Source organism: Myxocyprinus asiaticus, chromosome 8 (genome assembly GCF_019703515.2).
Source record: "Myxocyprinus asiaticus isolate MX2 ecotype Aquarium Trade chromosome 8, UBuf_Myxa_2, whole genome shotgun sequence".
NCBI lineage: Eukaryota > Metazoa > Chordata > Actinopteri > Cypriniformes > Catostomidae > Myxocyprinus > Myxocyprinus asiaticus.
The window spans coordinates 11,846,948-11,858,966 of record NC_059351.1 but is presented as its reverse complement, the minus strand read 5'-3'; the positions used below and the strand labels follow the sequence as shown (position 1 = coordinate 11,858,966).

At 37.9% G+C, this 12,019-nt stretch overlaps 1 protein-coding gene across 5 annotated transcripts in view; it reads left to right on the top strand.

The window, feature by feature from the left end:
• gne (glucosamine (UDP-N-acetyl)-2-epimerase/N-acetylmannosamine kinase) overlaps window positions 1–11,106 on the top strand; it is a 46,160-nt gene extending 35,054 nt beyond the window's left edge. For all 5 annotated transcript variants that reach the window (XM_051705204.1, XM_051705205.1, XM_051705206.1 and 2 more), the window contains 8 exons: window positions 788–1,000; window positions 2,209–2,296; window positions 3,730–3,940; window positions 7,132–7,261; window positions 7,659–7,880; window positions 9,017–9,199; window positions 9,807–9,923; window positions 10,021–11,106. In XM_051705204.1, coding sequence (XP_051561164.1) covers window positions 788–1,000; window positions 2,209–2,296; window positions 3,730–3,940; window positions 7,132–7,261; window positions 7,659–7,880; window positions 9,017–9,199; window positions 9,807–9,923; window positions 10,021–10,256 — 1,400 coding nt within the window. In that variant the 3' untranslated portion in view covers window positions 10,257–11,106. The remainder of the gene's footprint in view (window positions 1–787; window positions 1,001–2,208; window positions 2,297–3,729; window positions 3,941–7,131; window positions 7,262–7,658; window positions 7,881–9,016; window positions 9,200–9,806; window positions 9,924–10,020) is intronic.
• The last annotated feature ends 913 nt before the right edge of the window (window positions 11,107–12,019 follow it).

The window sequence follows — 12,019 nt, the reverse complement described above, 5'->3', positions numbered from 1 at the left end:
AGAACATCTTCGGGTAGCCTGCCATGAACATGTAACTACAAAGTGACATAGTAAATGATGTATGCATACATGACTGACTACTTCATTAGTAATTGTGGCTTTATTAGTTCATATCCTGCTGTGCAAGATTACTTGTGAGGACACTACAGACAGACAGAAGTCAGGGTTTGTTTTGATCATTAAGACAGGCAGGCAGTACTGGAGACACCAGTCAAAACAGAGGTGCTTTTTCTTCTGTCAGAATATAACCAAAGTATGTTTCTGCAGTATAAACATTAGAAGGGGTCTTTAAATTGCATGATTAGGGATAACAGTTACCGAGCTCAAGGCTAAGAGTCTATGGGGTGGTTGGCATTTACATAAAGGCTGTTCAGTGATATCCTGAGCAAGCACCAAAAGCTTTGAATAAATGGGACATTCAGTGGAAACAAGAATTTCCTTGCATTTTTTTTTTTTAAGTAAGAGTTTGATACACTATGTAGGCAAACTCTAATATTACTAAATGCAAAGCCATTCCACAGATCATTTATTAAAACCAGAATTCAAAATGAATCATGGTTAAAGTCACAACCACAATCATAACTGATGTAATTTGTTAAAAGACAGCTTTATTCTCAGAGTCAAAGTGAGGACAGATTATGTGTTTTATAAACAAAATTTGTACTGTTTTTATTGCTGAAAACCTGGACTAACATTTTAAATGGGCTTTTGGGGAAGAAAAATGCAAAAAAAGGGTAGAACATGGTCCTCTAACATTAACTCTTAATTCTGTCTTTGTCTCATGCAGGCAGTAAAGAGCTGGTTCGTGTGATGAGGAGAAAGGGAATCGAACAGCACCCGAACTTCCGTGCAGTGAAGCATGTTCCATTCGATCAGTTCATCCAGTTGGTGGCCCATGCTGGCTGTATGATCGGGAACAGCAGTTGTGGAGTTCGGGAGGCCGGAGCATTCGGTACACCTGTCATTAACCTGGGTTCTCGCCAGACAGGCCGAGAGACTGGTGAGATAAGACTTGAATATTTTATTTGGCCAAGTGTGGAACTGAAAATTCGATCATCATTTACTCACCCTTATGGTTTTCCAAAACTATATGATTTTTTTTCTTCTGTGGAACGCAAAAGATGTAGAATGTCTGAGCTGCTCTTTTCCATACAGTGAAAGAATCATATGTGCTTACATTTTAAAACATTCAAATGCATTGTGTAGTGATCAGTCATCAGATGAGTGAGAACAAATGATGTTTGACATCATTGACATCAAACATGGTGCCTCAAGATTTGTCACACCAGGTTTGATGTAAATGATGTCAAACATCTCTTGTGACCAATCGCAACTGCATTTGAATGTTTGAGTTTTTGTGTGAATGTTCACAAATGGGAATTAGATTTGAGAGCCATGACAGTGGGGAAGAATTTCAGCAAATGTCAACTTCATTTTTTGGTCAGTTCAGCGCACAAAGCGGAATATAGCAAATATAGTTGAAGATGCTACTTTTATGGTGTGTTAAGTAAGGGATTATTTACAGTCACCCATTTGTTATCTCTTTATAAACCCAGACAGAGTGATCAGGACCCCGAAGTGAAGCATTTATCTTTGCGATGACAACCGGCTGACTGTACATTATCCAGCATATTGCAAGACTACTTTCCAAATAAACAAATGAATGGACATGAAACATTGATTTGCATTGAAATTATGCAATTATGCGAGAAGTAGTAGTCACCGAACAGCTAAATTCCACTTCCGGTTTGCGTCATAGTTCAGATGGTGTTTATTTTGTAATTAATGACTGTCTGACTGCCCATTTTGCATCTAATCACAAGACTACTTGCCAAATAAATACATATGCATGAAACATTGATTTTAGTTGAAATTGTTTTATTAGCTTTCTTGTAGACACAAGTGATCTGAAAAGCAGGAACGATGGCTCGTATTGCACGGATGAGCAGTCTGTTATGTGGATGTGCGGTTGTTACAGAGAAATATCAGACTGCTAGATGGCGCCATTGGCCAATCAGAATAGCGTATTCCAAAGAGCCGTGTAATAATAAATCTATAAATCACATCCACTTTTTGTTGTATGGAAAGGAGCAGCATAAGCATTCTCAGAAAGAGTATTTAGGATGCAGCTCAGTCTGTATCCTTGAAATCAGCTTGATATGTGTCTTAATGAACCAGTTTTAACAATGCGTGTTGTTGTTACAACAGGGGAAAATGTTCTACATGTGCGAGACGCAGACACGCATAATAAAATCTACCATGCCCTGAAGCTGCAGTTTGGAAAACGTTACCCCTGGTAATGACCTTTTCTTTGTTTTTGTTTTTTTTGACCAATCAGAATAAATTATTCCAGAGAGCCATGTAATAAAACAGTTTAAAGGTCCACTCAGTAAGTTTTTGCTCATTAAAAAAGTTTTTACACATAAAAACATGAATTGCACTCTTTAGAAATATGATGAAAATGATGTACACTCTGAGTGACTCCAGCCAGGTCTCCTAAGCAACCAAATTGGCCCGGTTGCTAGGGAGGGTAGAGTCACATGGGGTAACCTCCTCGTGGTCGCTATAATGTGGTTCTCGCTCTCGGTGGGGCGCGTGGTGAGTTGTGCGTGGATGCTGTGGAGAATAGCGTGAAGCCTCCACACGCGCTATGTCTCCACGGTAACGCGCTCAACAAGCCACGTGATAAAATGCGCGGATTGACGGTCATAGATTCGGAGGCAACTGAGATTCGTCCTCCACCAACCCGATGGAGGCAAGTCACTACGCTACCACAAGGACCTAGAGCGCATTGGGAATTGGGCATTCCAAATTGGGGAGAAATCAAAAAAAAGAAAATTATGTACACTCACATAAGCTGAAGACTCCAGTCATCACAGTAACCCAATGAAAGCTGTTTAATTTTACATGAAGCTGGTCACCCCCTCGTGGGCACTGCCATGTTAACAGCACATGACAACTTGTCTCATGCAATTGACTGAGTTACTACCACTAATAATGACAAAAAATAATCACACGTTTGCTTTATGTAGTGCTTTCAGCCAATGCTCAAACATAAAAGTACATGTAAACAAAACCAGCAACCCAAAATATAAAACTACAAACACAGTATACTTACTACAAACAACAACAGAGCCCAAGTAAGCAGTATAGTCCTGAGTAATGGTATTGAACAGCAGGAGTGTTATCCACCAGACTGTCCGAACAGAATAAGTGCAAGCGGAAAGATAACATTTTCAAACAAGTGGTCCCTGCTGGAGTGATCAAACAGACCGCTACCACGTGCAGCTCTCATGGCGCAGATCACGGATAAACAGCATGACGCAAGTACAAATCGATGTTAAGCCAGCAGAGAGCTTGCGAGTCACGGCTGCCTGGTCGCAGTCCAGCATGCGACAACTTGTGAAAATTCATTTTGATTAAATCCAAGAATGTCCATTATATGGATACGTTTATTATGAGACGGAGAAGAACACAGATTAAAAGTAACACAATAGAAGATAAAAAAAACTTCTTCGGTGTAAAGCGGCAGCACTTTGTAAACAATTTCCAGTATCCATGACGACAGGTGTCAGTATAGAGTCCAGAACCACAAGTACTACTGGAACCGATGGGATGAGCAAGAGCCAGCTAAAAACTTACTGAGTGCACCTTTTCAAACCAATGACAAATTTTCCTGTTTTGAGTCTCAGTCACCCTGAATCTGAACGTTCTGACTCTATCCACTAGCTCGAAGATCTACGGAGATGGAAATGCGGTTCAACGCATCTTAAAGTTCCTGCAATCGATTGACCTATCTGAGCCACTTCAGAAGAAGTTCTGTTTCCCGCCAGTGAAGGAGTGCATATCTCAAGATATTGACCACATTCTGGAGACCCAGAGTGCTCTTGCTGTAGACTTGGGGGGGACCAACCTGCGTGTGGCCATCATCAGTATGAAGGTATACAAAGGCAGACCTCTATAATTAAGCATAGAAATTCAGATCATCTTCAGGATGTGCCATCAAAAGTGTTTGGAGAGCATCCTGAGCCTTAATATGGCTTCTAAGATATAGAACAGGCTGAACATTACAGCTGTGTTTTGTTATGACAAGATGTGTTTGCTTATGACGTGTGCATGCATGTTTTATGCAACAGGAAATAGAAGCACATACACACATCAATATTTTATTTCTATAACACATTAAGCTCTGTTTGTACAACAAACAGCAGTAAGTTTGATCAAAGGGTTGCGTAATCTCTAATTCATACTGTGTGTGAAATGGAAGAAAAATGGGTTGTGAATGCTGTTTCAAGTTGACTTAAAAAAATAAATAATAAAAAAAAAGCCTGTCCATCAATTACAGAATTTATTCACATTCGCTATTTTTGCATAGTGAAACAATCCAAGGCATGACTGACTTTGGTAAACTTAGTTTGCTTTCAAGTGACGCACTGACACAGCTTAGGCCTGAACAATTTAAAAATCAGTTTGCAAAACACACTTTCTGGTGTGTAGTTAGCCTAGAAAACAAAATACCCCATCTATATTTGAATAAGAGGTCAACCGAAAGTGGATATCTAAAGTGGTGGAAAAGACAGATAAAGAATATAATAGATTTACAGAATGTTAAAAATTAGTTGTCATTGCTTCCTATGATGGACACAGACATGAAAAATCAGAAGCAGATTATTGTTCAACCAAAATCTCAATAATAACCAGAAAAAAATGAAGATTTGGTGCATAATGTGGGATTTTCAACTATAAACAAACACAAAACACACAAGGGACACTTATTTTGAAATGACGGAGAGCTCTTTTACAGTGCGCTATTTAATTATTTACCAAATTAAGCTTTTTCACTGCCTGTATATTCACCAGATGATATACTGTGTGTGTGTGTGTGTGTGTGTGTGTGTGTATGTATGTATGTGTATGTATATATATATATATATATATATATATATATATATATATATATATATAGTTGAAGTCAGACGTTTGCATACACTTAGGTTGAAGTCATTAAAACTCATTTTTTAACCACTCCTTAGATTAAACTATAGTTTTGGCAAGTTGTTTAGGACATCTATTTTGTGCATGACATGAATATTTTTTCCAACAATTGTTTACAGACAGATTGTTTCACTTTTAATTTACTATGTCACAATTCCAGTGGGTCAGAAATTTAACTGTACCTTTAAGCAGCTTGGAAAATTCCAGAAAATGATGTCAAGCCTTTAGGCAGTCAGCCAATTAGCTTCTAATAGGAGGTGTACTGAACTGGAGTTGTATCTGTGGATGTATTTTAAGGCCTATCTTCAAACTCAGTGCCTCTTTACTTGACATCATGGGAAAATCAAAAGAAATCAGCCAAGACCTCATTAAACAATTTGTGGACCTTCACAAGTCTGGTTCATTCTTTGGAGCAATTTCCAAATGCCTGAAAGTACCACGTTCATCTGTACAAACAATAGTACGCAAGTATAAACACCATGGGACCATGCAGCCATCATACCGCTCAGGAAGGAGACGCATTCTGTCTCCTAGAGATGATTGTAGTTTGGTGTGAAATGTGCAGATCAATTCCAGAACAGCAGCAAAGGACCTTGTGAAGATGCTGGAGGAAACAGGTAGACAAGTATGTATATCCACAGTAAAATGAGTCCTATATGAATATAACATGAAAGGCTGCTCAGCAAGGAAACCAGAGCTGCAGAACCGCCATAAAAAGGCCAGACTACAGTTTGCAAGTGCACATGGGGACAAAGATCTTACTTTTACTTTTTGGAGAAATTTCCTCTGGTCTGATGAAACAAAAATGGAACTAGGGTGAGGCTTGCAAGCTGAAGAACACCATCCCAACCGTGATGCCTGGGGGAGGCAGCATCATGTTGTGGGGGTGCAGGTTTGCTGCAGGAGGGACTGGTGCACTACACAAAATAGATGGCATCATGAGGAAGGAAAATTATGTGGATACATTGAAGCAACATCTCAAGACATCAGCCATGAAGTTAAAGCTCGGTCGCAAATGGGTCTTCCTAATGGACAATGACCCCAAGAATACCTCCAAAGATGTGGCAAAATGGCTTAAGGACAACATAGTCAAGGTATTGGAGTGGCCATCACAAAGCCCTGACCTCAGTCTGATAGAAAATTTGTGGGCAGAACTGAAAAAGCGTGTGTGAGCAAGGAGGCCTACAAACCTGACTCAGTTACACCAGTTCTGTCTGGAGGAATGGGCAAAAATTCCAGCAACTTATTGTGAGAAGCTTGTGGAAGGCTACCCAAAACGTTTGAACCAAGTTAAACAATTTAAAGGCAATGCTATCAAATACTAACAGTGTATGTAAACTTATGACCCACTGGGAATGTGATGAAAGGAATAAAATCTGAAATAAATCATTCTCTCTACTATTATTCTGATATTTCACATTCTTAAAATAAAGTAGTGATCCTAACTGACCTAAGACAGAATTTTTTTCTGCAATTAAATGTCAGGAATTGTGAAAACCTGAGTTTAAATGTATTTGGCTAAGGTGTATGTAAACTTCTGACTTCAAATGTATATATTATATATATATATATATAACAAAAAAAACTAAAATAGAATAACTAAAAAAACAAAACTATCAGCATAGATTTTTGCTGATTACCGATAGTTCCAAAAAGCAACTATCAGCACCGATTAATCGGTAAAACTGATTCAGTCTACCTCTTAATTTTAATGTTTTTTTGAATGCAGTAATTTGACTTGGTACTTTATTGGTTTAGGTGTATAACATTCACTTGGATCAAACCTCCAGTCAGAGTGATGGAGAGGTACCACCTCTTGCTAAATGATCATATAAACAATTGAAGAGCAGCAATATCATAATCTGTGGTAGAAATGAGAAATGATTTTATTATAATTCCATTCAGTATGCATGTATACAATTCCATTGAAACAAATGATTAAAATTGAGAAAGTATTTCCTAATTATTTGTAAAAATTGAATTGCATAATTTTTAGCATGAACATTGAGTGTTTAATAAGTGCCTGTCTGAATTTGTCTCGTTTTCCTGAATATCTTCATAGCTCCCCACAGTTTTCTTTGTCATTAGATTGGGTGTTTATTTATTTAATAAAGTGTGTGTATGCTTGTATTTCAGGGTAAACTGGTTAAGAAGTATATTCAGCTGAATCCTAAGACCTTTGAAGAGAGGATTGAGCTGATACTGACCATGTGCAAACAGGCCATGGCTGATGCTGTTCTCCTCAACTGTAGAATATTGGGTGTTGGTACGTCTGCACTCAGGTCCATTCGTTCTGTGCATCACGGTTTCCACTTTCATTGAAATACTGTTTGGGAAATATTTTCAAGCCTGAAAACAAGTAAAATCTTCAGTCACTTTCTAAAGAGACTATATTTTTTTCTAGTTTTGCTCTGCTCTACAATATTTCATTATTTATGAACATTATTCAGATCAGTCTTTAATGCTTGTGTAGAGTAAAGCTTGCCTCCAAGAAAGTGTGAACCATCAGTCTGTCCATTTAGGGTCTTATTGGGGACTTTTGTACACTAATAAGTATAACTGTTTAAATCTGTTCTATAAAGTAATCATAAATGACTGGAAAGATAATGGAAAAGTATATCCTTTTATCTATCCAGTCATTCACAGGTTTGATTGTGTTTCAGGTGTGAGCACAGGGGGCCGTGTAAATCCTCAAGACGGGGTTGTCCTCCACTCCACAAATCTTATAAACGAGTGGAGTTCAGTGGATATCCGCACGCCCCTCTCCAGCGCCCTCCATCTGCCCGTCTGGGTTGACAATGACGGGAACTGCGCCGCGCTCGCTGAGAGAAAGTTTGGCCACGGAAAAGGCGTGGAGAACTTTGTCACTATTATCACTGGAACCGGTTAGTTTCCTTTCTAATGTCTCTTACTGCCGTTGTTAAGTGGCAATGATGGGTAGGCTCTCTCTTTTGACAGAAAAGTGATGTTCTCATGATGTTCTCAGACAGCAGTGTTAGAGCTGTTAATCTGGTGATACTAGTTAATCAGGTAACCTCACCATCTTTAACTTTTGTCAAGGAGCTCTCTACCCCCTTTTCATAGGAGGATCATTCTTAGGAAACAGTGCTATTTGTACCTGGACCCATCCCCTCCAATGTGTTTTTTTTTTTTTTTTGATAAAACTGTTAAATCAAATTTCGGGGCTGAGTGTTATGGGGTTAAAAGGTCAGTGTACAAATGGTAAATAATGGCCTTAACAAGCAAATATTGCACCACGCCACATTTTTTACACTGATTATTGTTGTGCTAAAAGTGCAAGCAAAATGAAATACTGATAAAGACTGTAAAAGAAACTTTCCTCTGCTTGATTCATAAGGTCAAAAAAATTATCAGACCCTTAAATATGATTTCAGAAAGATCAAACCATTATTTTTAAAGGGTGAATTTCACAGATAAAGTCTGCATTTTCTGACAAAAAAATTATTTTGTTTTTATTCAGTATAATGCATTAAAATGTAATTAATGGGGACAGGCAAATTTATGTTTCTATAAAAACCAACACTTAAATTGTTTTTTCTTTTTCTTTTGAATTGCACATTAAAAATGAATGTTACAGCAACAAAATAATAGTCACATTCATAATAATAATAATTACAACATGATATTATTATTATTATAAATAATCACATTATTATTATTATTATTGTTTGTTATTATTACTTGATTATTATTAATATAAACAATAATAACTATAAATGTGTAATATTGTTTTTTATTGTTATTAATAATAGTGAATATGTTAATAATAATCATTCTTAAGTAACTTATTTTGTTAGTTAGTTCCCTCTTGTTGATACAGATGAGTGTTTTTCCAGCTGCTAATACAGCAGGAGATTCTAGATTCCTGTTTGATCGCATGTATCTGATGACGTGTAGTAATACTTGTATAAACGAAGCCTAAGGCTGACGCGGTCATCATGCATGATATTGGAATTTTGCCTATAGCTTTGACATCTGCATTTGACGTTTGTGTGTGTAGGAATTGGAGGTGGTATAATCCAGCATAATGAACTGATCCATGGCAGCACATTTTGTGCAGCAGAACTGGGACACATCGTGGTCTCTCTGGAAGGACCAGAATGCACGTGTGGCAGCCACGGCTGCATAGAGGCCTACTCATCAGGCCTTGCCCTGCAGAGAGAAGCCAAGAGACTGCATGACGGTGAGATACATACAGACAGTTGCACTATCAGCCTCGCCCACCCTGACAAAAAACATTCCAGTTTCGCAATTTTTCCTTTCAGGTGACACCAACCAAGGCTGGTTTGTAAAAAGTCACAGTTGACATCACGTTAAACTTTTTTTTCCACTTGTCTACACAATTGTCATTTTCGCTATACCAAAGCTCACACCCACTCAAAAATGTTGCTATTGTATTTCTGTCCGAATTGCACCACCTGCCATTATATATTCTTTCTTTGAAGACAAACGCAGACCTAGCCCTAATATGAGGGAGTAATCACACTGTATGTTGGTCTGCAGTGTTATGCAGTAACTTAAAGCAGCGACACTACTCACCTGACCACATTTTCTATAGCATGACAATAGAGCACAACAATCTGGTTCCGGAAGTAAAAATCCTATACATTTTCTCCATAATGGAGTAAATTTCTAACAATAACTTATAAGCCTTTATACACAAACCTACTATGAGCTCAAAGGTTGTTAATCAATTTTAAATGCTTCTGTTGAAGCCATCAGTTTGTGTTACGTTATAGAAAATTTGTGGGCAGAACTGTAAATACATGTTTTTCCATGTTTGATGACAGATGACTTGCTGGTGGTGGAGGGAATGACTCTGAATAACAAAGAACAGGTGAACGCTATTCATCTTATCAGCGCTGCTCGCCACGGCAACTCCAAAGCCGAGAGTGTACTTAAAACAGGTAAGAACTATCAGCACCATTTAAACACCATATGATTATTCTCTAACAGGTAAGTGCTAGAGAAGAACTTTAATGGTCTCTCCCTTTTTCCTCCTAGCTGGCACTGCTCTGGGTTTGGGCATTGTGAACATCCTGCACATGGTTAACCCATCTCTGGTGGTCTTGTCTGGTGTTTTGGCGGGTCATTATGAGAATCCAGTCCGTCAGGTCATCAGGCAGCATGCTCTCCTATCGGCACAGGAGACTAAGGTCATGGTGTCTGAGCTTGAAGATCCTGCCCTGCTGGGTGCTGCCAGTATGGTTCTGGACTACACCACCCGCCGCACCTACTGAGAGAGAGCCCGAAAACCAGGAACCAATCACTTACAGACTTTGGGACAGAGGGCCAATTTTATATGTTAAGCCGATAGTGGCTTTTTAAAGCTGACCATGAAACATTTTAGTGTGCTTTTATGTGAGCGCACACATTGTTTTCTTCTGCTGTCACAAGCAGTATCTAATGTAAGGTGTTTAACTAAGATTAATCAAAATATATATATTTAATGTTTGTATGTACAGTGGAAATAAGGGTACTTAATAAATGGTGGATGATATGGTTTTATCGCCCTCTTACTCTCTTTCTTAGCACCTTAAGCTGATCTGTTGACAAGTCTTATTTTTGAACAACACATTTTTAAATTGTTTACATAATCCAGTCCGTACGAATGAGCGAATTAATGGGGGGGGGGGGGCCTTTATATTTAATTGTAAAAATAATGCATCATTAAAACCTATGAGTGTAAATGTCTTTATATTGCAAGTGAATTGCTTTAATTTATAACTGGACTGCATACATGCTTCTAGAGTCCCTCACTACATATCTAATCTTTATTTTTGATAACCAATGAGGGACTTTAGGATAACTGCATTCACAGTATTTGCCATAATAGTGTATAAAAACTTGTGTATGAGTTTATGTATATCATAAATACTGTCCTTTATTTTGTTTAAGCTTTACTTGTACAAATGTACCCTGAGAAATCAGTGGTTTCAGATTTATTAATAATAACACCGTTTTTTGTTCTATGTTATGCATTATTGTTGCAGTTTAGTTTTTTCCCCCTACAATTTTCTTTTAGGATTTTTACCTTTCTGTTCCCCCTCTTAAATGATTCTCCTTGAATAAAATCATTTGGATACCGCACAGCTTAGTCATCTTTAATGATTACACTATTACACCTTTAATGACACCTGTTTGTGAATTGTAGCCTCTGAGGACAAAGCTTTGCTTTGCTTAGTTGGAATGTATTGTATCCAGTGTTGAGCCATCTAGAGGAAGAAGTTGTCCTTACAACTGCACTTGGACCCCTCCTGTCCTGTGTTGACATATGTTCTGAATCAGGATTCATTTCCAAATTTATTGAATCAGGAGTTTGTGCGGGACACAAAAGAATTACTTACTTTACAGCCATGAACTTTGTGCTACTTGCTACACATGGACTGAAAGCCAAAAATCTCTCATTATTGGTTCCTTGGGTCTGTAAGTGATAGCTGTGGTTCCAAATAGAATTGTAAATAATTACCTTTTCCAAAAAGGTTTAGTAAAACACTCTGTCTCTTAAAATGTCTCTCAAAAAAAGTGTGATATAAATACTTTTATGCACTTTTTTCAGTAACATTCCTGTACAACTATACAACTCTGACATACACAAAGTGCCCTATACCATACACAACACAGCAGAATAAAAAGAGGAACCTGTTCGAAGGAATATTCAATATTACATGTTTATTGCACGACACTGGATTTTTTTGTTTAGTGTGAGCCAGGGTCAGAAATTTAGCGGGGCTTGGGGCAAAAAAGCTACCAAAAAAACAAAACAAAAAAGACCCTGAAATTCAAAATGTGGGTGCTTAAAATGCCCTAATAATACATTTTTACATTTAGATTTTAAAGGAATATTCCAGGTTCAACACAACTCAATCATCAGGATTTATGGCATAATACTGATTACCACAAATTACCACGCCCCTCCTTTTCATTAAAAAAGAAGCAAAAATCTGGTTTACAGTGAGGCACTTACAATGGAAGCGAATGGGGGCCAATCCTTAAACATTAA